The sequence below is a fragment of the Petromyzon marinus genome, chromosome 15 (assembly GCF_048934315.1).
Source record: "Petromyzon marinus isolate PM22_M1 ecotype Great Lakes invasive population chromosome 15, UKy_Petmar_22M1.pri1.0, whole genome shotgun sequence".
NCBI lineage: Eukaryota > Metazoa > Chordata > Hyperoartia > Petromyzontiformes > Petromyzontidae > Petromyzon > Petromyzon marinus.
Window position 1 is genome coordinate 8,980,971 of NC_133681.1, and position 24,220 is coordinate 9,005,190.

General features: G+C 49.1%; 1 protein-coding gene across 4 annotated transcripts; it reads left to right on the plus strand.

Annotated features, from left to right (window-relative positions):
- Window positions 1-5,486: 5,486 nt before the first annotated feature.
- LOC116942643 (uncharacterized) lies at window positions 5,487-23,924 on the plus strand. 4 transcript variants are annotated; one of them, XM_032954805.2, is made up of 3 exons: window positions 5,487-5,597; window positions 10,125-10,333; window positions 19,925-23,924. In XM_032954805.2, the coding sequence occupies exons 2-3, from the start codon at window positions 10,178-10,180 to the stop codon at window positions 20,801-20,803; spliced, it is 1,035 nt and encodes a 344-aa protein (XP_032810696.2). In that variant the 5' UTR covers window positions 5,487-5,597; window positions 10,125-10,177; the 3' UTR covers window positions 20,804-23,924. The 4 variants fall into 4 exon arrangements, with proteins under 4 accessions (XP_032810696.2, XP_032810694.2, XP_032810695.2 ...); XM_032954803.2 differs by having other exon boundaries at window positions 5,512-5,830; XM_032954804.2 differs by having other exon boundaries at window positions 5,512-5,702.
- Window positions 23,925-24,220: the final 296 nt, after the last annotated feature.

Below are 24,220 nucleotides of genomic sequence, written 5' to 3' on the forward strand. Positions count from 1 at the left end.
CACAAATGAATTAAAGTCGTCATGTAGCAAGTATATTGTCGCAAGATATTTTTCTATATCTGTACTTGCTGAATCCACTTATTCAAAGGACATGTCTGGTAACATCCATGAAGTCAACACGTTTATATTTTAAGCTAAATTAATTCATCGGAGCATATGGATGTGTGAGCGTCCAAATTCATATATAATTGTGTAATTGCGTGTGCATGCATGTGTGCATATGTTGTCTACATTAATGTCGGTATTCTTAGATGAAAATAGTTTTATATATTTACATTACCATCATATACACACACACGCTGAATTCAGGTATATTGTATGCATGTTATGTGTGATTAGTAGCACACTGCACTGTGAGGCCATTGGTAGCACATGCTTCCTGAACATATATGCTAGGTCAGTTCAGGCTTAAATGCACGGTGTAAACAACGCCGGGGAAGGGAACGGAATTGTGCACCATGATAGCCTTAGCAATAACTCACTAATAACACTTGCCCCTACATTTTATACAAACGCGAGAGAGGATCTTTGCATTGTGTGTTTGTGTGTGTGCATCTGTCTGAAGCCAGAGTGTATGTTTGTTTACCACTGTGGCCACGATCATGACTGCTGTTACCCGGCTTTGATGCCAGATGCTTTCCAAATATGTTCCACATAAAAGGGCTCATTACGAGAGAGTGAGAGACGTAAGTAGTCAGGGCTATATTCATGAATGCAGGGCCAGCTCAGAGATTATTCAGTGTCAGTCCCGGTGAATGAGGAGATATCTCTATTTGCAAAGGTACTTTACATTGCAACTTGTGGGGGGGAATGAGTTTTAGAGATAGGGTCCATTTTGTATGGAATCTCAGGGGAGAAAAATCAATGATATTACTAAAATAAGAGCACAATGAAAGTAGGTTACTCGTTCACTTTAGAGCGACGTTTAATCCAATTGCTCTGTGCAATGAATTGTTTTCACGTGGCCAAACTGGCGATGGTTCCAGCCCGCGCTTCTTTGTCGACTTCACAGAGGATTCTAATATAAGGTAACACTGAATGACAGCAGCAAAGGTGTAATTAATTCAATGCTTTGTTGGCTGATTCATTTGGTGCGGTTTAACATGCAGTCGGGGTGGAGTGGTAGTGCAGTGGTTATCGCACTGCGGTACGAACCCGGCCACCCAAGTTTGATTCCCCGCCACAGCTAATATCAGTGGTGGGTGGTATCTGAACCAATACATCAGTCCACTCCTTTACCAACCTCTACTGACCAGCGCGATGGAGTATGGTCAAATAATCCCCACGACGAACACAGCGTAGGGAGACATTCAGCAGTTAATTGATTAAAGAGTTTAAAGGTGTCTGTAATTTATCTCTAAATAAATATTGGATTATGGCTGCGAAGCTTTGTCTGCCATCACTTCCACACCGTTTTACCAATTCACACAGGCACAGCGATGTAATAACACTTTGGAGGTGGATTTGCTGGATCATGCACAGACATTCATTCATGAGTTGTGGGACTTACAATCTGCTTGGCTGTGATGTGGCACTACATCAACTTGGTTGGTGATAATAGGGTTTTCCCCTTTTCTTCTGGCAACAAAACAGGTGTTAAGATGTTAAAACACCAAACTGAAACTTTTTACAAGGACTCATGTCTGCATCAACCACAATGCGTGTGGTCAGAATGCAAACAAAACATACTCTGATAATATGATGCATTGTCCTGGAAACTAATTGGTCCACAACAGAGACAGCTTTCTTTTGAGCCTCGTCTCAAACGGTGTTAGACCAGAGGACGCCAAAAGGCGTACACAGCACAAAGACAATGCCACTATCAGAGTAATGAGAGCTCGGGGTTGAGCATCTACATCATGGGACCTCCTTTGCCAGTACCAAAATATGATAATAGGTTGTTCCCCTTTTTTACCAGAAAAAAGGTGAAAACCCTATTATCATATGTTGGTACTGGCAAAGGAGGTCCCATGATGAAGTTGGTTGGTGCCGCACATGTCTGTGCCAATCTTGAGAGTTAATCTCTCACATATATACGGACTTTTCTAAGCGATCTAATTTTAAATCATGAAAACATAAAAACTCAATGAGTGGCAAATATCCAAATCGTGGCCCTCATGAAGGGCGATGGAGACTCAATGAGGCTTTGCAACTGCTCACTCGTGCCACTGTTTGCCAAAGGGCCTCCACTAGAGGGAGCTCTAAAGACTCCCTAGAGGTGGTGTTTGACCTCTTCAAAGTTAGCCACACAACATGGAAGAGGTGGGAGTGCCCAAACTTTACCCTACCGCATGCCACCTGCAGATGTCATGACTGGTGTATCCAGTTGTACTGCTGGGCGGACAAAAGCAATGGGATTTACGAAATGTGGACCAGTGTTTCAACTACCACAATTGAACTGGCGGCTTCTGTATTGCAAGCCCAGTCTGCTAACCCACTACACCAGGGCAGCATTCCATAAGATACATATTTTTGTCATTAATATATTTTTCTTGGGGCGGGGGGGTGGGGGAGGTTGAAGCAACACTGAGATGTGGTGCATCTGTGGTTTAATTAAACTACTGCTTTGCTGCTTTGCCCTAGGAAAACCATTTATCAAGCAGCATGGAAAGTTTTTTTTTTTCCGTGAAATTATTTATACAAACTACTTGGGGCTGAATCAGTGGTGCAGTGATGAATACATTTCATTGTGAAGCCACGGCTAACATCAGTGGGGAGTGATATCTGGACAACTACAGGGCAGCCACCTGCACCAACCCACACTGACCAATGTGGTGAAATATGGTCAAACAACCAGCATGACCAACACGAAATGGGGGAAGGCCCTCATCCAGCAGTGGATTTACAAAGGGCTGTAAATTATATATGTGTGTGTATACGTAGCAGTTGTGCGGAGGATGGCTATACAGTAAGTCCCAGGGTGCTGTGGACTCGCCTCCCCATCAACAAGAAGTGGGGAATGATTGTGGTGTTCAGGCTATACGGGCTATATTTTGTCTTTGTTAGTAGTTGCGAAGCCACCAATGGGCTGCCATTATGATTGTTCCTCCAGGTGTTGCGATCAATCCCCCATGGCCAGGCCTCCTGAAGAGGCCCCGTGCCTGCGTCCAGTGTGATCTCTGAGCACCAGGTTGAGCGTACGGTCGAGTTTCGTTCCAGATCTGATTTTGCTCAAATTTCTGAAATTTGGCACAATTGGAGTCGAATGTTTATTTCTTTAACTCGTGGGTCAAGCTCCTAATCATGGGTCAGGGTCATGCTCATAGTGCAGGCAGGCTCATCCTCAAGTTCTGCATATTGAATCAAGTCTCAGGCTAAACACTTACACGCGTCATCAGCAGTAAAGCCAACGTCTCCCTTTGAGTGTGACGCTCAAGCCAACAGAAAGTGTGCGAAGCCTGCTACTGGTTACTAATATTAACGTTTACTACGCTTGGACAATGCTGTACTGTGCCATGCTTGCAGGCCTGGTTGATTGCTGATCTGCAAGCAACGGCTGCTTCTGTCTTCATATCAACGCAACTGCTGCTAATAGGCCTCCATTTTCAACGTCCTTTGCTTTAAATAAATGTTCACATTTGTCATCATCATCGTCGTCAGTTATGTTCAATCCACTGCTGGACAAAAGGCCCCCCCAAAATGTCCCCATCCCTCACGATCCTTCGATGTACCAATCCACTGAGCCACTTGCACACTATTGAGTTGCTCCATCTCCTTCGTGGGCATTCTCCCTTCCTCCCTCTCTCGGATGCGTTCCATCCCTTGGCTGCCACTCTGTCATTATTGTTGACCGTCAGTCGTCATCCGTTCCAGGCACGTGTACTGCTCAAGTTCACCTGCGTTTCTTAACAGTTACAGTTGTGTCTTTTACCAGCGTACGTTCTCTCCAATCAGTGGCTCTTGGGCAAAAGGAACCTGTCTGTTTAGTTACCGGTCCTCTGGCAGTTCACCTTCATTGGTTAAAGCAAACCTGGCCCTGCTGATGAGACACTACATGTCAAAAACCGGACCATAGATTGGTGGTGTTGAACCAATACTGTGGAAATTATGCATTAACAGAGAACCGTGCGGCCGATGGGATGAGTAATTTTTTAGTTTAAATGTAGAATGACATTTGCGAACGAGGCATTTTGTCAGCTTATTTGTGTTGATGTTTGTATTCTCCACAACGAAGCTAATGATTCGTTTCTGCCATCTAAAACGTGGTCTGTCAAACCATTCTCTCAGGGCACCTCCAAGCTCACGCGATTGCGTCTCCGTCTGCCTTTGAGAAAAAAAAAGGAAACCAGATGATTTTACTGTCGGCCTTAACCCGCCACTTGAATGGCGGGTTAAAGACATTCATTATTCCCGCACGCCTTTCACCCCTTTGATGGGTTTCACGATTGCTGAACCGTAAGCTGGACAAAGGCGTGTGTAATGATGACTAACAAGCGAGCATCTATAGAAGCAAAGACAAAGATCCCCCATATCGCACATACAGACTGTTGGGGCGAGTGCTGTTAGGGAGCGCCTATTAAGGCCAGAACGGCACGTGACGCCTTTGTCTCCAAGGTTCTGATGTGTACACACGCACCAGATACTTGTTTAAGGTTGAGTCGGCCTAGGTGGAGCATTTGGACCGGTTCAGATATCCAGGTGACAAATTGGCACACACACACACAAAGAAACACATTGTTAATGACGCGCAAATCGTAAGGAAATGCGCGCGCAGAACATAAAAGCCCGTGTGTGTGTGTCGTGAGTGATTTTTGAATCAAATTCTCCAAATGTGATGGGATGGTAGGTGGTAAAACACGCACACACACGCAGGGGTTGGGAATGAGGGTAGGGTGGGAGGGAAAGAGGATACATAGGGGGAGGGCGAGGGATTAGAACACAAATACAAATATCCCCCGTATAACCTTAATAGACTGTTGGGACAAGTGCTGTTAGCGAGTAGCAGCACCTATGACTGAACAAAGACAAAGATCCCCCGTAAAGACTTAACAGACTGTTGGGACAATTTGAATTTTTGAATAATTTGAATCTAGAATTGTTGGGACAAGTGCTGTTAGCGAGCACATATGAAGTCCGGCACGGCACACAAGGGGTGGGTGGCAAGCACCACGCCCGGCCGCCTTTGTCTCCCGGGTGGCGATGTTTTTTCTTAAGCACCGCACCAGGTAATAATTTGAGTCTGAGTCGACCTAGGAGGGAGGCCCAGGACCGGTTCAGATAATCGTCACCGGTTGTCGGCCGTGAGCGGGACTCTAACTCGGGTTGCTGGGTTCGTAGCGCAGCGTAGCGCTACCTGCTACACTACCGCACCCCACACACAAGCGCGCACACACATACACACACGTACACACTCATAGACACACACAAACGCGCACACACAGGGGCTGGGGAAGGGGCACAATGCAAAGAGGAGCGATAGGAGGGGTGGGCGAGGAGTCAGAACACACACCAGGGGGGGTGGGTGCGGGGAGGGTGGGGAAGACGACACGGTGACTGGCCGTGTCGTTTATTTTTTTTTAACGCGCGTGCCGGAGTGTGGACCAACAGCTTAAATAAGACTGCGCCATCTCCCCGTGAGACGGCGAGCGGACTGCGAGGTGAGCTGGAGGCTGCTGACACGGCGCGGCGCGGCACGCGACTGCCTCTATAAATACCACGCTGGCTTCAGCGAGGGTGGCTACTGCCGCCGGACGCACCGCAAAGTAAGAAGAGTCTTCTTGTTCCACGCAGCCGAGCAACCAAGCTCTGCGCCTGCTGTTGTCCCTGCACCAACTTCTCTCTCCTACTGCCTCTCTCTCTCTCGCTGTCTCTCCGTGTGTGCGTCTGCAAGGTACGAATTTGTGATGGTGATCGTCACGGTTGTGATGCACTCCCGCGGCGTTTATCTTAATTTGTTAATTGCGTAATTCACGTGGGTTTTGGCGGGTCTCGCTGGAAATCGTCCACTTCGTTGTAGCACGCGGCAAATGAAGGGGACAGGCTCGTGTTGCGTGTTGTGTGTTTCTATAATCATTCTCGAACAGGGCGCAGAGGAGGGTGATCCTGCCGCTGGTGACGCTGGTGGTGGTGTGTACGACTTTCCCTAACACGCTTTTAATTTTTATTTTTTTCCCCCCAAAGCACCGGCAGCGTTTATCGACCTGAAAACGTGTTTGGGACAAAGCGCCGCCGGTTTTGATTATAGGATTTGCATAATTATATAACGTTGCGTCAAAAACAAAACGGTGCCGGATGATGTGCGTGGTATTCAAGAGTGACTCTTTGCAGGTGCGCGTGGAGGGGGATTTTTGGAACGAGTGCTGTTTACTCAAAGAGCAAAATGTGAATCTGCTGCTTGACATTTATTTTCGTATTAAATATCACGCACGCGCGTGTTTAAGCAATTAAATAATTGACAACGAACTTAACAAAATCACTTTTACACCATTACGATACAGAAAGTACGATGATGGACCAGAAATTCATTGATAAATGCATACGCGTGAGTCTGCGTTGATTCCACAGAGCTGAGTGCGCGTGTGAGCGCGCGCGTGTGCGTCAGTGAACTAATTATCGTTCGTGAACACGCAATGTGATTGGTCACAAAAAAAGCCCAAATTGGAGAGGACAGGTCATTGAGATACACGGTCAAAGGGCATGAGCCCAAGCCCTATTGTAATGGATTCATTCAGTATCATTAGCAGGGGCAATGGGGGGGGAAATCGTAAATTCCGCATGGTGGAACAAATGCCCCCCTAAAGATAGACGTGGGACCTTTTATTGAACGCATAAAAGAGTAGCCCTATACGAACGTTCTTAACCACGTAATGTAAATCTATGTTGCATGGCTGCATTTTATAAATTGCCAACGCTTTGTCGAATGTCATCGGTGATATCCCGTATGCAAAAATGGGTCATGCGCACAGCAGATGCACAGCTAAAGCACCGACCCACATGGGACAATGCACTTTGTATTTAATACTCATCGTTGTCACTTGAAGGACACACATGTTTACAATGGGACATGTAAATACATATATATGACATATAATTTACAGGAGATTCATGTGAAAAATATATTGCAAATGTACCACCTTCATGTTGCGCTTCGCTGGACCGTCAATCAGTAGGCACCTGGATTTTATATTAGCCCCGAAACCTTGGGTCATTTCCTTCACCCATTGGCTTCGAAATTCATCCACCCACTACTTTTCCGTTCTGCACAGCAGTAAATTGAGGGGTGGGGTAAAACATGAGTGTCTGTCTCTTTCTTTTTTTTCAAAACCCCATCCGTTCAACGTGTAATGATGGCTCGAGTTAAAGCGTAGTGTATCCTGTTGTCAAGCGTCGTCGTCCACATCGACACGAGTTGATTTATTTGAATGGCTTAGAGCCATTACCCTCCTGCTAATAGACGAGGCAACGGTGTTTTTCTTTGACCCCTTTACAGGGTTAAAATATTAAACGAAGTTTGTACTGCGGCAGTGTCTACACGTAATGTTATGTTGGCCCGTATAGTGTGGCTCTTGTGAGCGCTAGCTCTTCCCGTGTGTGGGGTTTCTCTCACTACTCCGGTTTGTCCTCGACTCATTATGAAAAATCAAATTTTTTCAATATATAAACAATGAGGCGACGCTATTTTGGCGGTTCTGAGCCAGTGTTGGAAATTCCACATTCCAATGACGAGCGATGTCGTCTCCTTACGCCGACCCCTTTCATTTACTTCCACGGCAATATAATAGCCTGTCAATCCTGCGACGACCAGATTCTGATTTAATATCATACGCGCTGGATGATGACGAAGGCGTGATTTTGAATTTTAAGAGGCCTCTTGCTACCGCTGCTGCGATTGTCTTTGTTGGCCGTTGGTCCATCGTCCGAACGCATTGCTCCAAAATGCGCTCTCGGAATCGTGTCGCGAGACAAAGAATCCACGACGAGACACCAGCCGAGACCGGTGCGGCACCCCATGTCACAGATGACGGGGCTTGTGATCCTTTACACAGTTTGGGGGCGCGCTTGCCCGCCACGCCGCTGCACGCTGCCAATATACGATGGGCAGGCAGAGAGTGGGTTTCTTGCGCAGACATTGACGTCAACACGCCGGCACTCGCTTTGCATCACGGGTGACGGCTCAGTCGCCCCCGACCTCCGAGCCACCCGGCACCTGGACCTGCGTTTGCAAAAAAAACATACACCTGGGAGGTTTGTTGGCGACTGTGGAATGAAGGCGGCTATTTGTGAGTGTGATGGCATCGAAGGGAAATGTCGTTATGATATCCTGACCTGAGCCGGCCGTGTGATCCAGCTCTTTGGATAGTCAAGGTTGGTGGGTCACCCACAATCTGTGGAACTTAAAATAATAATATTCAGTTGCTCGCTAGCTGGCCAGGAGATGGCAGTGCAAGAAGTGGGTTCGTGATCCCGTCTGTGTGAACTTACATGGGGAGCGGTAGTGTAGCGGTTAGTGCGCTGCGCTACGAACCCGGCGACCCGAGTTCGATTCCCGCTCACGGCCAACGCTGATGACGATTATTTGAACCGGTCCTGCGCCTCCCCTAGGTCGACTCAGCCTCAAATGAGTACCGAATACGATGTGTAAACATCGCCACTAGGGAGACAAAGGCGGCCGGGCGTGGTGCTGGCCACCCACCACATCGTGTGCCGTGCCGGACTTCATAGGTGCTCACTAACAGCACTTGCCCCAAACAGTCTGTTAAGGCTATACGGGGGATCTTTGTATTTGTCCCCAAGTGTTCCGGTTTCCTCCCACTCGAAACAATCCCCTTGTTTGGCCCAAGGAGCGAAACTTCAGACATCACGACGAACAACTTAAAATTACATCGGGGAGCTATACCACATACCGGCGAAACCCTTCGCAGCGGCGAAACCTACGCAGAAAGCAAACACGACAATTTCTTTAAACATTTTAGAACAAAATTAATAGGAGCACGGATTCCTATGCAGCAATGTTAACTCAAGCTTTCTTGGGAAAAATACATGTGATCATCAGGGCTTAATTGCAACCGGATCTACAGAAGAAAAGTAATATTTATGCAGTCCCCACTCTCCCTTAACACTCGGGAAATGGGTTTTGGAGAGTCCTGGAAAACATCTACACCGCACTGTACTACATGATGAATTAACCCATGGGCTTCAATACCATCACATATATAAATTCCAGGTGCATTTTTTATTGTTATTCTGATTGCCTCCAACTGGATGGTTGCCTTAAGGTGCACCAAGCCTGGAATTCTGCCCAGTTGTGCCCATTATAAGACTGAACCAGACCCAACACGTGCGTGCCAAATGGTGACAAAACCGATCACAACGGGAGGATGCTTGCGGGCGAGCAAACCGATTGCGTTCGTTCATGCAGAACATTCTCCCGGTTGAATCTGAAGACTTTTTTTTTAATGGAGCATTTCACAGCCGGGGGGGCGGGGGTGAAATTATATTACTACGAGTAATCTCATTTGAGTAAGTTGCAGATAACTTTGACGCTTGGGTTAATATCAGTTAACAATCAAGTGTGTACGATTGTTATGTTCAGTGTGTGTTTATATCCGAGGGTGACTGCATCGTGCGCTTTCAGAGGCGCTTCTGAGGCCGTCAGGAACGCTCCTCCGTTCCGATATCCGGAAGCCACTGGAGCATGTGCAAATTTTAATCTCGATTTAAAAACTCATCTCTTTAGAACTGATGTTTCTATTTAGTGTTGTTGTCCTGCCCCCCCCATTCCTCCGATTAGCGCGGTCGGCTACGTACGATGCGAAAGAAGTTCAACCGTACACAACAGATGTATGTTTTGATTTAAAGCTTTCGTGACTGCAGTAATTCATATTCTTAGTTTTTTCGGTAAAGTCACGTTGAAGAGAAACAACAAAATAATAAAATATATATAAAAAATAAAAAATTCTCACGACGTTTTGACCATAACTCAAACGGTCGTCTGAAGACGTCTTCAGATATGGTCGAAACGTCGTGAGAATTTTTTTTTATTGTTTTATATATATTTTATTATTTTGTTGTTTCTCTTCAACGTGACTTTACCGAAAAAACTAAGAATAAGATGTATGTTTGTTGTTGTTGTTGTTGACTCTGCCGCTTCACCCCCCGCCGTGCGTGCTGCTTGATGGGTGCAGGGGTGGAGGGGAAGGACGCAGGAGTGGTGCGAGCGAGACAGCCGCGAGGGGCGATGGCTGCAGGGTCGTCGCTGCTGCTGCTGCTGCTGCAGCTGCTGCTGCTGCTGGTGGTGGCCACCACGACGTCGGCGCGCGTGGGCACCGATTGTCGCGCTCGATGCGCGCAGTGCGGAGACGACACTCGCCCCGGGGACGCGCTGCGCGCCACGGTGAGAGAGGGGCACACGCGGGATCGATATTTGTTTCTTTGAGTTTGTTTTTTTTTCTCTAGGTTCTTTTGGTGGGTTCGATCATCGCGTAAATATGCAGCGTGTATACTCTTTTGGTTCTATTCGGTAAAGTCGCGTAAAAGTATAAAACAACAAAAATATAAAAAATATATAAAAATTCACGACGTTTCGGCCGCAACACAAGTGGCCTTCATCAGCTGAAGGGACCATACTGTCTCGAGGACAGCGCTGGAGTGAAATAATAATAATAATAATAAAATATGCAGTGTGTCTTGATTTGAAGCTTTCGTGACTGGCTGGAATCCATACTCTCTGGTTTTTTTTTCGGTAAAGTCACGTAGGTAGAAAAAAGAATTAACGAAACACGACGTTTCGGACGGACGCTTGTGTTGCGACCGAAACGTCGTGTTTCCTTTTATTATTTGTTCTATCTACGGGGCTTTACCGAAAGAACAAGAGAGTATGCAATGTGTCGTTAAAATCGCCACCACCCGACGCAGCCAAATTGGTTAGGTTTTGCCGCGTAAACACAACGTGCCAATAAGTTACTGTGAACTTAACTGGACATGTGTGAACAAAAAGAGCTTTATAGCTCATCGGATTCCTCTGGGATAAATTAATACTATGACTCTGACGACCTTCGCGCTCAGTGCTCATCGTAGAGTGCGGGGTGGGGGTGGGGGTTGGGGGGGGAGGGGTGCGGATCGCGGTATGGAACCCGGTGAGCCCCAGTTCGACTCCCGCTCACGGCCACCACCAGACACCAGTGACGAGTATTGGGGAGTCGTCTCCTGGGTCGACTCAGCCTCGAGTGAGCACCGCACCTGCGCTGCGGCGTGTCATCATCGCCGCCACGGAGGGAGACGGAGGCGGTGTGGACTTGTTTCAGGCCACGCGATCCCCCCGTTCTGTGCGTTGCTGCTCACTCGCACAGCACTCGTCCCAAAAGTGCGTTGAGGCTATATGGGTGATCTTTGTATTTGCAAAGCGGTATGTACGTAACCGTATATAGAAAACTACACATTCGTTAATTCTCTCACAATATTTATATACGTTTATCGGGTGGTAGGGTGGCGCTTGTGCCTCAGCATGAAGGGGCTCCTAGGTTCGATCCCAGACTCGGGTGCTGTTCCTGGGCCTCCCCGTGCCATGCGGCTGTCGGAGGACATTTGACCATACTTCCCCGCGCTGGTCAGTGCCAAATTGGTGAAGGCTGGGAGCAGAGACACGGACGCATAGAAGCACAGCACAACTATGCATGTTTCTGCACTGCACACTACGAAGCGCTGCAGCAGCAGCAGCAGCAGCCATGGTCAATCCACTGCTGGATGAAAAGCCTCCTTAAGCCGCTGCCACGCTTCGCGATCCTGCGATGCAATGAATGCCACACGATCTGATTGCACATACAGTACACATATACTGTAGACTGATGACACATACCGTGTACCCAGACTAACGCATATAAACGCACGTACAAGGTATACAGCCTAACACGTGTATGCGGGACTGAAGTCGAAGACATATCCCGATTAGACTTGCAGGCTGTCGGGGTAAGGTGGTCTGGCCAGCAGCAAGCCTGGCCACCTTTGTCTCCCCAGTGCTGCGATTTGCGCACCGCAACAGATACTCGAGTAAGGCTAAGTCGACCCAACCCAGGTTTATTGTTATTCCAATGGGGGGCCCCTGGACCGGTTCAGATATTCGCCAATGATGTGAGCCATGGCCGTTGAGTCGAACTCAGGATAGCCAGGTTTTGTATCGCAAACTGCGCAAATGACTGCTCCATCACCCTACTCTATGGGAACACACACACACACAAAGACATACACATATATACTAACACGCATACATATATACAAGCACACAAATACTAAGATACACGTGCAGTATACACTGATGGATATATACGGTACACTAATACGCGTGTATGCTGTATACTGTATATATATACACAGTATATTCACACGCATGGATACTGGGTGAGAGCCTCGCCAGGTCGTGGGGGTCTGACCATACTTCACCACGCTGATCAGTTCCAATTGGTGAAGGCGTGGAACATGCACATTACCTGGGAGCATAGCAGTGCAGCATAACAACAGATGTATCTGCACTGGCAGCTGATGCCTGCTGATGGAACTCCGCAAGCCAATAACAACGGTGATGAGTGGTGGTTGACCATCTAAAACGCCATCGTGTAGGCTCAACCCCGATTTAGTTTGCGAAATGGGAGATGAAATCAGAGGCGACACACGGACAGACCCCGTGCGCCGTCACTCATAATCATCGTATCACCGTCATCATCATCATCATCAAAGACAAAGATCCACCGTGTAGCTTTAACAAACTGTTGGGGCAAATGCTGTTAGCGAGCAGCACCTATGAAGGCCGGCACGGCAGACGAGCGAGTGGGTGACCAACACCACGCCCGGCCGCCTTTGTCTCCCCAGTGGCGATGTTTACACACCGCAACATGTACTCATTCGAGGCTGAGTCGATCTAGGGGAGGCCCAGGACCGGTTCAAATTATCGTCACTGGGTGTTGGCCGTGAGCGGGAATCGAACTCGGGTCGCCTGATTCGTTGCGCAGCGCGCTAACCGCTCCACCACCGCTCCCCACAACCATCATAATCACCAGCTGGAGCAATACCGGCAGCAGTAATATGCGAAATGCAAATCTCATGAATCGTCATTATCAGTGTCCTCATCATCATCAGCAGCAGCAGCAGGGTATTTAATGTTACATAATGTGTCATCGATTCATCAGTAGCAGCAGCAGCGGTAATAATCTTCGTGTGACAATACCCTCATGTATCATCGGCAGCCTCGTCATCTGCAGAAGCGCGCTTGATGTTTATTCGTCATCATCGTCAGCTCCGGTGTCTGGTATCGAGTGTCGTCGTCACAACGAGCAGTCACAGAGCAGTTTATTGTTCTTCAACATCACGTTTCATCTTCATGACGCTTCATTGTCGTTGATGACCGTTATACCAAATCGTGCATCGCCTTCACAAATTGCAATGCATTATACAGTAATTTTCTTTCATCGCCACGCTAAATCACAATGCTAATCATCGTCCATCATTCCATGTCCATTGCAATAATTACTCCTGCCATCATTGTACCCAGTGCTTAATTGCCGCTGAAACAATGGGGGCGTCTCGGTGGCGAGATGTTAACTACCTCGCCTGGTATGGAGGAGGTTGTGGGTTCGGAGGAGGTTGTGGGTATGGAGGAGGTTGTGGGTTCGACCCCGACGCCTGTTTATTTCGAGTTTGCGTATCTCTGCCCCCGTGGTCGCGTGCAAATTTTTATTCGGCTTCTCCAGGTTTTCCCTGCACATTTGGAAGCATGCGTTTAAACGGTACTTGACTGTTATATATATAAAAAAAATTCCACGTGGTAAGCCCACTTCGTTGAGCTATTATTTGTGATAGCCATGCAGGCCGCTTCTGAACAAAGAGCTCCTACATAGATCAGTGGGGCCTTACCTGGTCAAATAAAAACATATTTTTTTTGTATTTCGGACAAACGCTGTTCTGGGCAATTTTTTGTTGTGACGCCAAATCCATGTCGCCTTGCTCTGCGTCTCCCGTGATGTGAACCTGCTCACAGAATTATAGAATTACTCTATATATAAAGGGTACCGTGAATATATACTGTTGAGTTATAATGGGAAGTCGTCTTCCGTGAACTCTCGTTGTAGTTCCTGCCTTCCCCCGGCGATAGTCCCACTCCTCCAGGGCTGCCTTGAAACGTTCCGCAATATATCGAGCGAGAAGTTAAGCGCTGATCATATCAATTACCGCCCCCAGCCGACTCCACGTATGCACAATCGTCGTCGCAACGAGTATCCGTTCGGTATTCTATAGCCTGCCACAAATCAATTGGACGGGAATAATTAACGTGGGGTTCCAGAAATAGACGCGTCAATGGGTTAACGACGCTGCGTCAACGTCCGCTTGCGAAGTCGCTGCGTTCTCTACCCCGCGTTGATTAATTCGCGAACGCGTGCTTGGCACATCCATTCAGAACCAGTGCGTGTGTATTCTGTATGCGTGTACATACAGACCTTAAACAAAACAAAAGCTCTGCGTTTGTCTAAATGCTTCCCTCTCGTCGTGTCGATGCTCCTGGTTGATTGTTTGACCATACTTCCCCATGCTGGTCAGTGCGGGTACGTAAGGGGGCGGGGGCGAGATGATTCCCATATTCATTTCGCCCATGGCAAAATACGCACGGAAGACGCGCGGCGTGAGTTGACCTGTTGAGTGTGATTTGCGCGACATAATTGTGTGTCGGCAACACACACACACATAAATACACACGCGCGCTGCTCACAGCTATATCGTTGTACCGGAGGTGGGGTGGGGGGTTGCTCTTAAACCTCTGCACTTTTGCGAACAGCCTTCCTTGAGCGCTTATGATAATGAGACACTTTATTGCAACAGCGTTATCAGCGTCATCCACGTGGCTCCGCTGGCCACTGCATCTGTCACTGATGCGCTCCGCGCTGCAACGCCAGTAACGCCAGCGTGCATACATTCAGTGGGGAGCCGTGACGCAGCCACACCTGTCGAACCACACCGTTTAGCCCGTTATTTTGTGCAGGGAGATTGCGTTTTCAGGTCCATGCGGGGCGGACGGTCGTTTCAACGCGGGCACATTTTTTCGTCTGTTTGTGTTTCTACCCTGTGATGGGACTTTGTAGGATGAACGTTGAGATTTTTAAGGGCCACGGGGGTGATCAATCAGCTCTGAACTGGTCTGTAATAAGGTAGGGCACTAATAATAGGGCTTTTCCCCTTTTTTCTGGCAACAAAACTGAAACCTTTTTACAAGGATTCATGTCTGCATTAACCACAATACCTGCAGTCAAAATGCAAACAAAAAAGACACTATGATAATATATGATGCATTCTCCTTGAAACTGATTGGTCCACACGAGGGACGGTTTTCTTTTGAGCCTCGACCCAATTGGTGCTAGACCAGAGGACGCCAATTGGGTCGAGGCTCAAAAGAAAGCCGTCCCTGGTGTGGACCAATCAGTTACAAGGACAGTGCATACATTATCATAGTGTGTTTTTTGTTTGCATTTTGACCACAATTATTGTGGTTAATGCAGACATGATTCCTTGTAAAAGGTTTCAGTTTTGTTACCATAAAAAAGGGGAAAAACCCTAATATATTTTGGTACTGGCAAAGAAGGTCTAATGAGGTAGGACACTGGCAAGGGGTTAACAGGTACGCACAGCGCTTAGCGCACTTGCACGACCACCCCTGCCACCTGGGTTCGATTGCCCGTCAAATACGTCATCAGAAGGAGGTGGTTAATGGATTTCTCTGTGTCGGGTCTCTCCTAGATCGACTCAGCCACAAATGTACTGGGGGAAACACTGTCCCGTCGTATACCCTGCTATGTCGGCCTGAGCAGCTGCTCAATAATAACAATTTCTCAATCCGGTCCAGAATGTTACATCGGCGGTCTTTGTCAGTGGATGTCTCTGTGTATGTCTGTGTGTGTGTGTGTTTGTATCTCTCTCTCTGTGTCTCACTCTCTCTGCATGTGTTTTTTTTTGGTGGGGAGCGATAGTGTAGCGGTTAGCGCTACGCTGCGCTATGAACCTGGCGACCCGGGTTCGATTCCCGCTCACGGCCAACACCAGTGACGATTATCTGAACCGGTCCCGGGCCTCCCCTAGGTCAACTCAGCCTCAAAATAAAACCTGGTGCGGTGTGTAAACATTGCCACTAGGGAGACAAAGGCGGTCGGGCGTGGTGCTGGCTGCCCACCCCCTCGTGTACCGATCCGGCCTTCATAGGTGATCGCTAACAGCACTTGCCCCTACAGTCTGTTAAGGCTATACGGGGGATCTTTGTCTTTTGTTGTCTCTCCCCCATGTGTCTCTCTCTCTCTCTGTGTGTCTCTCTCCGTGTGTTTGTCTCTCTATGTGTCTCTCCCCCATGTGTGTCTGTGTGTGTGTGTTTGTCTCTCTCTCTGTGTATGTGTCTCTCTCCGTGTCTGTGTATGTGTCTCTCTCCGTGTCTCTCTCCGAGCTTGCATTCATTCATGCCTGATGACGGTTTATTGTGTTGCAATCGAAACTTCGTATTCTAATTCATATTTTATTTTATTTCTACGTGACTTTACCGAAAGAACCAAAGAGTAGAATATGACTATTGACTTATATAATCAGAAGGTTTGGCGTTACAAATTCTCAGCGCTGTGTCCATCCGAGGCCGATAAAATCAAAATTGGTCATCTTTTGGGCTGACTGATCCACCGCCATGCAAATGTGACATTTCCACCAATGGCTTAGCGCTTGAGCGGAGGGAACGCTTTAATGCTGTTATGTGCGTGTACGTGTTTTTTTTCGGTCGTAGTTTAGTGGTAGTTAATTGAAGGTGGAGGGGTTACAAGCCCCTCGCACCCGTCCAGAGCCCCTATTTAGCCGCTGTGATGGTCAAAGATGCCATGAGGGGAAAGGCCAATTGGAATTGGCCCTCCCCCCACGGCCCTGTCCACGACAGCGTTGCCCGTCCGGCACCACGAGTACGTAGGGGGTTGTAGGGGGCAGTCGCCCTCCAACAACAACGGAGGGCGGAGGAGCGACGCTCACAACAACGAGCGGAGCGCCGGGTGAGTAAAGCACAGCAGTTTGGCACAGTAGGGGGCACAGGTGGTGCATCAGCCAGTCGTCTCAGTCAGTCGACCTATGGCATTTGGGTCTGCCCCGTGACCTGCCAGCGGGCGTTCGACACTTCACGTGGCCTCAAGGTGCACATAGCCTGGCACAAGTGTTGTGGTGACGTCACCGCCACTTAGTGGCAAATGGTGGTTGTTGTATGTGTGTGCGCGCGTGTGTGTATGTGTGTGTATGGGGAGCAGTAATGTAGCGGTTAGCACGCTGCACTACGAACCTGGCGAACAGGGTTCGATTCCCGCTCATGGCAAACACCAGTGACGATTATCTGAACCGGATCTGGGCTTCCCCTAGGTCGACTCAGCTTAAAATAAGTATCTGGTGCGATGTGTAAACACCGTCGCTAGGGAGACAAAGGCGGCCGAGCGTGGTGTTGGCCACCCACCCCCTCGTGTGCCGTGCCAGCCTTTATAGATGCTTGCTAACAGCACTTGCCCCTACAGTCTGTTAAGGCTATATGGGGGATCTTTGTCGTGTGTGTGCGCATTCAAGATTTTTTTTTTCTAAAGGACAATTTATTTACCACAATGCAATCGTGACTTAACGAGCACTTTGATCATTGATTGCAATTTTTGATGACGTATCTTCTCATGCGTTTTTGCTATTTCAACGACAACCTGCATTTACAACGTGTCCCGCACCGATGAGATTTTGTCTTTAAGACCCCTTGAGCAAATAACTTCGGCGAGAGTACGAAAAATGCGAAATTGCAAACATGCACGAAGATCAAAGCTTCACCTTCTCATTACTTTCCGTCGAACTGCGTCAGTTGTCGACGTTAACCCTGTGTCGCGCTATGCTCCTGCCACTTGTTGACAGAGCACCCCCCCCCCCCCCCCCCACTTCGAAAAGAGACGAGATACTCTTTGGTTCTTTTGGTAAAGTCACGTAGGTAGAAAATAAAATAAATCACGACGTTTTGGGCGCAACACAAGCGTCCGTCATCAGGTGGGAAAGCATGGCCTGCTGCATCAGCAGCTGCATGGGAAAGCATGGCCTGCTGTATCAGCAGCTGCATCAGCAGCAGGCCATGGGAAAGCATGGCCTGCTGCATCAGCAGCTGCATGGGAAAGCATGGCCTGCTGTATCAGCAGCTGCATCAGCAGCAGGCCATGGGAAAGCATGGCCTGCTGCATCAGCAGCTGCATCAGCAGCAGGCCATGCTTTCCCACCTGATGACTGACGCTTGTGTTGCGCCCGAAACGTCCTGATTCATTTTATTTTTCTACCTACGTGACTTTACCGAAAGAACCAAAGAGTATGGATTCCTGCAGTCACGAAAGCTTCAAATCAAGAGAGCAGATCTCTCCGTGGGTTCTTACCTTGTGAAAGTAAGACAATGATGACCATTATGTATGTACGCGGTCGTCCAAATACCGTCAGCTGTATCTGTAACAACACGTGTGAGTGGATGACACTGAACCGTAGGGATGGGTTGGCAACCGATATGCTGCACTTCTGGCCACTGACCGTACCTCGCAGTGATGCAGGTGGATGGCCACCGTCCCGTGATACACAAGAACAAACTACCCCTGCTCGTTTCCACGAGTTGCTGAGCGATCCTCAGCTAGCGGTGGACATTTTTTCCACATTGCTACGGCAGGCTCAGCGGTTGCAGAGGACGACAACCGACTGACCCGCGTGAAGTTGCCGTCAGGCCAATGTTACCGAGCGCACGCAGAGAGGAACGATGGCGCGCGTTGGACACCGGCGTGTTTTAAAGTGCGTTGTGCTGCTTGTCAGGAGACTGTTGCGATGCTGCTCTCGTTAGTAATGAGCGACATGTGTGTTCGTCCCTGCGTATGCTGTCACCTCACCTATCCACGCATTTATTCACGCATCCCTCTTTCCACCCATCCATCCATTAATGTCAATCAATTCATCTAAATTTTCACAATTCATACATTCGTGGCAACATTCCACCCATCCACATGCCCAATAATCCAATTGATGCACCCAATTGGCTGTCCATCCACCCTCTCATGTATCAATTCTTTCATTCACCTCTACATCCACGTACCCATCCCAACATCCATCAATTAATCAACATAAACGTATATCCACCCACTCATATACCCACCACCTATCCACCCACCCATATATTTAAACACCCATTCATCCGTCCACCAATCAACCCACCTATCCGTACGTCCATCCATTCAATATTTGTGTTCATATTAATCCACCCGCCCACCATCTCACCTCTCCACCCGCCCACCATCTCACCTACCCACCCGCCCACCATCTCACCTATCCACCCACCCACCATCTCACCTATCCACCCGCTCACCATCTCACATATCCGCCCGCCCACCATTCCACCTATCCACCTGCCCACCATCTCACCTATCCACCCGCTCACCATCTCACATATCCACCCGCCCACCATCCCACCTATCCACCCGTCCACAATCTCATCTATCCACCCGCCCACCATTCCACCTATCCACCCGCCCACCATCTCACCTCTCCACCCGCCCACCATCTCACCTATCCACCCGCCAACCATCTCACCTCTCCACCCGCCCACCATCTCACCTATCCACCCGCCCACCATCTCACCTATCCACCCGCTCACCATCTCACATATCCACCCGCCCACCATCCCACCTATCCACCCGCCCACCATCTCACCTATCCACCCGCCCACCATCCCACCTATCCACCCGCCCACCATCTCACCTATCCACCCGCCCACCATCTCACCTATCCACCCGCCCACCATCCCACCTATCCACCCGCCCACCATCCCACCTATCCACCCGCCCACCTAGTGGCCCACGTATCCATGCATCCACCCATTCATCCACCGCTCAATCAATCAATCAAACCATCCACAAATCAACCCGCATATCTGCCAATCATTCAGATCTGCACGCTGGAGTGCAGGTCAGGCCTCACGGTGGCGCAGTACTGGCGGGCGTGCCAGCTCTACTTGGGCCACGACGTGGGACCGGCGTGGGTGCAGTCGAGGTCGGCGCCCGGGGTGGCCGATCCGGACCCGCCAGGGGACGAGGGCGGCCCGGGCCCCGCGTCGCCGCAGCAGCTCGACAAGAAGTACGGGGGCTTCTTTCGCCGCGTGCGCTCCCTGTTCCCCCGGACCCCCTCGGCTCCTAGGACCCCTCTGACGGCGCCGCAGGCAGGCAGCTCCACTCCTTCCCTGGCGAGTGTGCTGGACGAAATCCGAAACTACCTGCAGACTCTGGACGGCTCCACGGCCTTGCAGCAGCAGCAGCAGCAGCAACTGAACGGCATCGTCCTCCCATCCGGCGCGGTGGACAAACGCTACGGGGGCTTTGGAAGGGGCCGCTTTCGAACCAAGAGGGGTCCCGATGGCCGCGACGACGGGGGCGACCTACGGTCCGAACGGGAACGCGCGGAGGAAGCGGAAGAGGAGGAGGAAGAGGAAGAAGAAGACGAAGAAGAGAGGGAGGGAAACGGAGACGAGTCAGCGGCGGAGGCGGCGGATGATGAGGAGGAGGATGATGAGGACGGTGGGCAGGGGGAGGACGGGGAGGTGGCAGGGGAGCGCACCGAGGGGCGGGCGGATGGGAAGACCGTGCAGAAACGATACGGGGGCTTCATGCGGAGGGTGGGACGGCCGCACAAAGCGTCGTGGGCCAACCAGAAGCGCTACGGGGGGTTCATGCGCCGCTTCTTCGGGGTCTCCATCCGCTCGGAGGACAGCGAAGGTCCCGCAGATAAGAGATTCAGCGCGTACGCTCGACGCCGGCTCGTGCAGCAGTGAGGATGAGAAGGAGACACGGGATTCGGGAGGAGGGGGAGGGGGGCCTGGGTCTGGCCCCGTGGCTCTGTTCCCATCCTCGCTCTTAGCTTTGGAATGTGGTCATCTCATCATGCTTTCCCTACACGGGCATCCACATAGTTTACATACATACACGCAACGCAGACACGCTGAATTACACATATATGGGTCGTGCGCTTGAAATGATTACAGTGTTAACGTGATTTCGACAACAAAAGGAGTTTTTTTTTTAAAGTGAATCGTTTAAACTAAGATGGGATTGCACTTACAGTTCGTTAGCTGACACTTGCTTTCTACACTTACTGCAAGAGGTGTGTGTGTGTGCGTGTGTTCGCGCGCGTGTGTGTGTTGTGGCCACGTATAGGTGTGTGTGTGTAGAAGTCCATGTGTTCATATAGAGAGCAGCTTCCGATACCAACTCATGTCATGTACAAAGCGAACGTCAATTATCAATCGAGCATTAATGTGCATACAAAAAATAATCGTGAACATGCGGTGGTTATATCCTTGCATTTCGTGCTAACGTTTTGTCTGTACGATGTCATCCTCCGTGTGTATTATATATCGTCATGCAGGTGTACGTGTGTGGTGTCGTATTTTTATCGTACGATGCGAGAAACGACTGCGAAGGTTGATATTGTCTTAGTGAGTAGAGTTTAACAACCCCGACGCTAACAATGTGTTGGGGGTTGGGGGGGTGGGCTAACACGGGTCGCATGGAACCATACACGCTGGGTGTGTGTGCCTCAAAAAAGATGTTCCGAAAAGTTTCCCTTGTAATGGTATCTGGACCAAATGTTGTTGAGCATGCATATGTTGACTGCATACAGAAAGCATGCACTATATGTTACTTTTTTTTTTCAAAATAAAATTGTCCTGTTTACTCATGCAGTTACATACACCACGAACGCACGCACGCCGGTGTAATACCTTTAAATTGAGGCCGCGCAATTGCGTGAAGACAAACACTTAGTGTTGAAAAGATTCGAGCAGGACCTGAAACAAACAAATTCAACTGCCAAGTCACAGTGTGTAATCTTACACGTGCGATGGAGCGGCTACGTATCTCATTGGCAGCCAAGTGGTGGAAATTACACATTCTCATGGCAGGGAACCCCAGTTCAAAAAAAAAGAGGTCGACCACTCACTGTTGACTTTCTGCAAAGTGGTACTTGTTTTAGCCGAGAGCTCAATGATGATGAGTCAATGAATAGCTTAATCCAACGATGCGCTTTTCAAAGTTTGCTTCGGAGTTTACTGTGTGCATTCTAATAAAGAGACCTCGTGGTATTTCTTCACGCAGGGTTAGGTCTGTTGCTGCAGAAGTGCAGCCCGGTGATGGTCTAGTATCGGTACTCAGCATCATCATGCGATACTAAAAATTACATCCGTAAAAAATAAGCATTGCTTGAATGCAATTTCACATCCAATTATTCGTTTCGATTTTCCACCTGTTCATAATTGACAGCCCCTTGTCAATCCACTGCTGGATGTTCAGCGTGGCGTGGTGAAGCGATTGGAGGCGGGGGTGATGCCTACGGCCGATTCCGATGCCTCGCGCCTCCGATGCCTCGCCGTGCTTGAGACCCAAACTCAGGTGGCGGGCTTCTGAGATCAGTGCGCGAATCCCCGCGTCACCGCCGCAGCTCCACCACCTGCTAACGGGTTAAACGGGCGAACGTTTTAAACAGGAGTAGCGTCGTCAACAGGTACTCGTGTGCTTGGTAAACTCTTAATTCGTGTGTTTTAAACAGCGACCGGTCCCGTCTGAACATCTCTTCTGTCTGTCGATCCAAATCAGCTCAAGCCTCCCGTAAGACCACGTGAACCACGTTGTGGCCACCCCCCGGCTCTGGACCGCTCCCCCGTCTCTCCGCCTCCCTGCGAAAACACACACTGCCCCATGCAGCTCACTCCTGCTTCCATCTTTCGTCTCTCTCCCTCTCTCTTCCCTCCCCACCCTGCTCTCTCATCGTCTCCCTCTCAAGCCGGACATCTTGGACCCGATTGATTCCTTCTCCTCTTCCTCCCCGTCTTTGCACGGCGCTCCGTCCGTCGTTATTCCTGGCTCCCTCGTCTTGAGCCGTGGCCTAATTGCCCCCTCTTGCGGACTTTCTTGCCCTGCATCCCTCCCCGAGCGCATCTTTCGCTGCCTGACATTCTGTCGCTTACTGACTCTGCTTCCACTTACCGTAGGTGCTGCGCCACGGATGCAAATGAAAAAAAAAGCGTTCATCTCCAACCATCTCATCCGGCCAACCCCGAGAATGACTCGTGTCATTCATGAGCTCATCTTAACTGGCGATGATTATTATTATTGTTGTTAGGTGAAGAAAAAACATGCACTGAAAGGGAAGTGTCCTGCGGCAACAGCAACAAAAAATCCACGGATGAGTAAGCCAGAACCACACACACACACCTGCAAAGAGACATCATCTTTATAACCTTACACAATTATCGTGTTCGCAGGATATTTTAAGACGTTCCGGAAAATAAGACGCACCCAAAACGTGTTCCCCATGTCAATAAAGCTATACAAATCTGGTGGCACACACACACACCGTATTATAAGACGCACATAAAACGTTTGCTTTATGGTACATGATGTAGAAGGTGTGTGTGTGTGTGTGTGCGCGCGTCTTATAATCCAGAGAATACGTTAATATAGGACGACACGGACACGACAACAAACTGCATTAGATCTCACAAAGTCCACAAGGTGGCCGGTGTTGTGCAGGAATGTTGATGGGACCCTAACGATACTGGCAGTGCAACAACTCTGTGTGGCGTCTGGCAGTGTGCGATAGACTAACACGTGCGCAGTCCCTCTCTCGCATTGGTGATCGTTATGCATTACACATTTTGCATTGCTGTGTGGTGTTACCGCAGTATATATGAATGCACATCATGCCATCAGTCGCGACTGCATATATACAAGCAGTCTGAACAGCCTCAGCCTGCCTCATGTTATTTCTGGTGACCACATGCTGCCATGGTATACGTAGAATAGAGGTTTTGTTTTTGCAGCCAAGTCCAGTTTGATTTTTTTACCATTCGATGATGCTTTCAAATAAACCATATTGCAAGTCTACAAAAGATACGAGATACGGCGAGCTGCCTCGTGCATGATAGGGCAACACGTGACTTGTGTTCACACACTGAAACACATGTGTCACGTGTTCACACACTGAAACACACGTGTCACGTGTTCACACGCTGAGACACACGTGTCACGTGTTCACACACTGAGACACACGTGTCACGTGTTCACACACTGAAACACACGTGTCACGTGTTCACACACTGAGACACACGTGTCACGTGTTCACACACTGAAACACACGAGTCACGTGTTCACACACTGAAACACACGTGTCACGTGTTCACACACTGAAACAC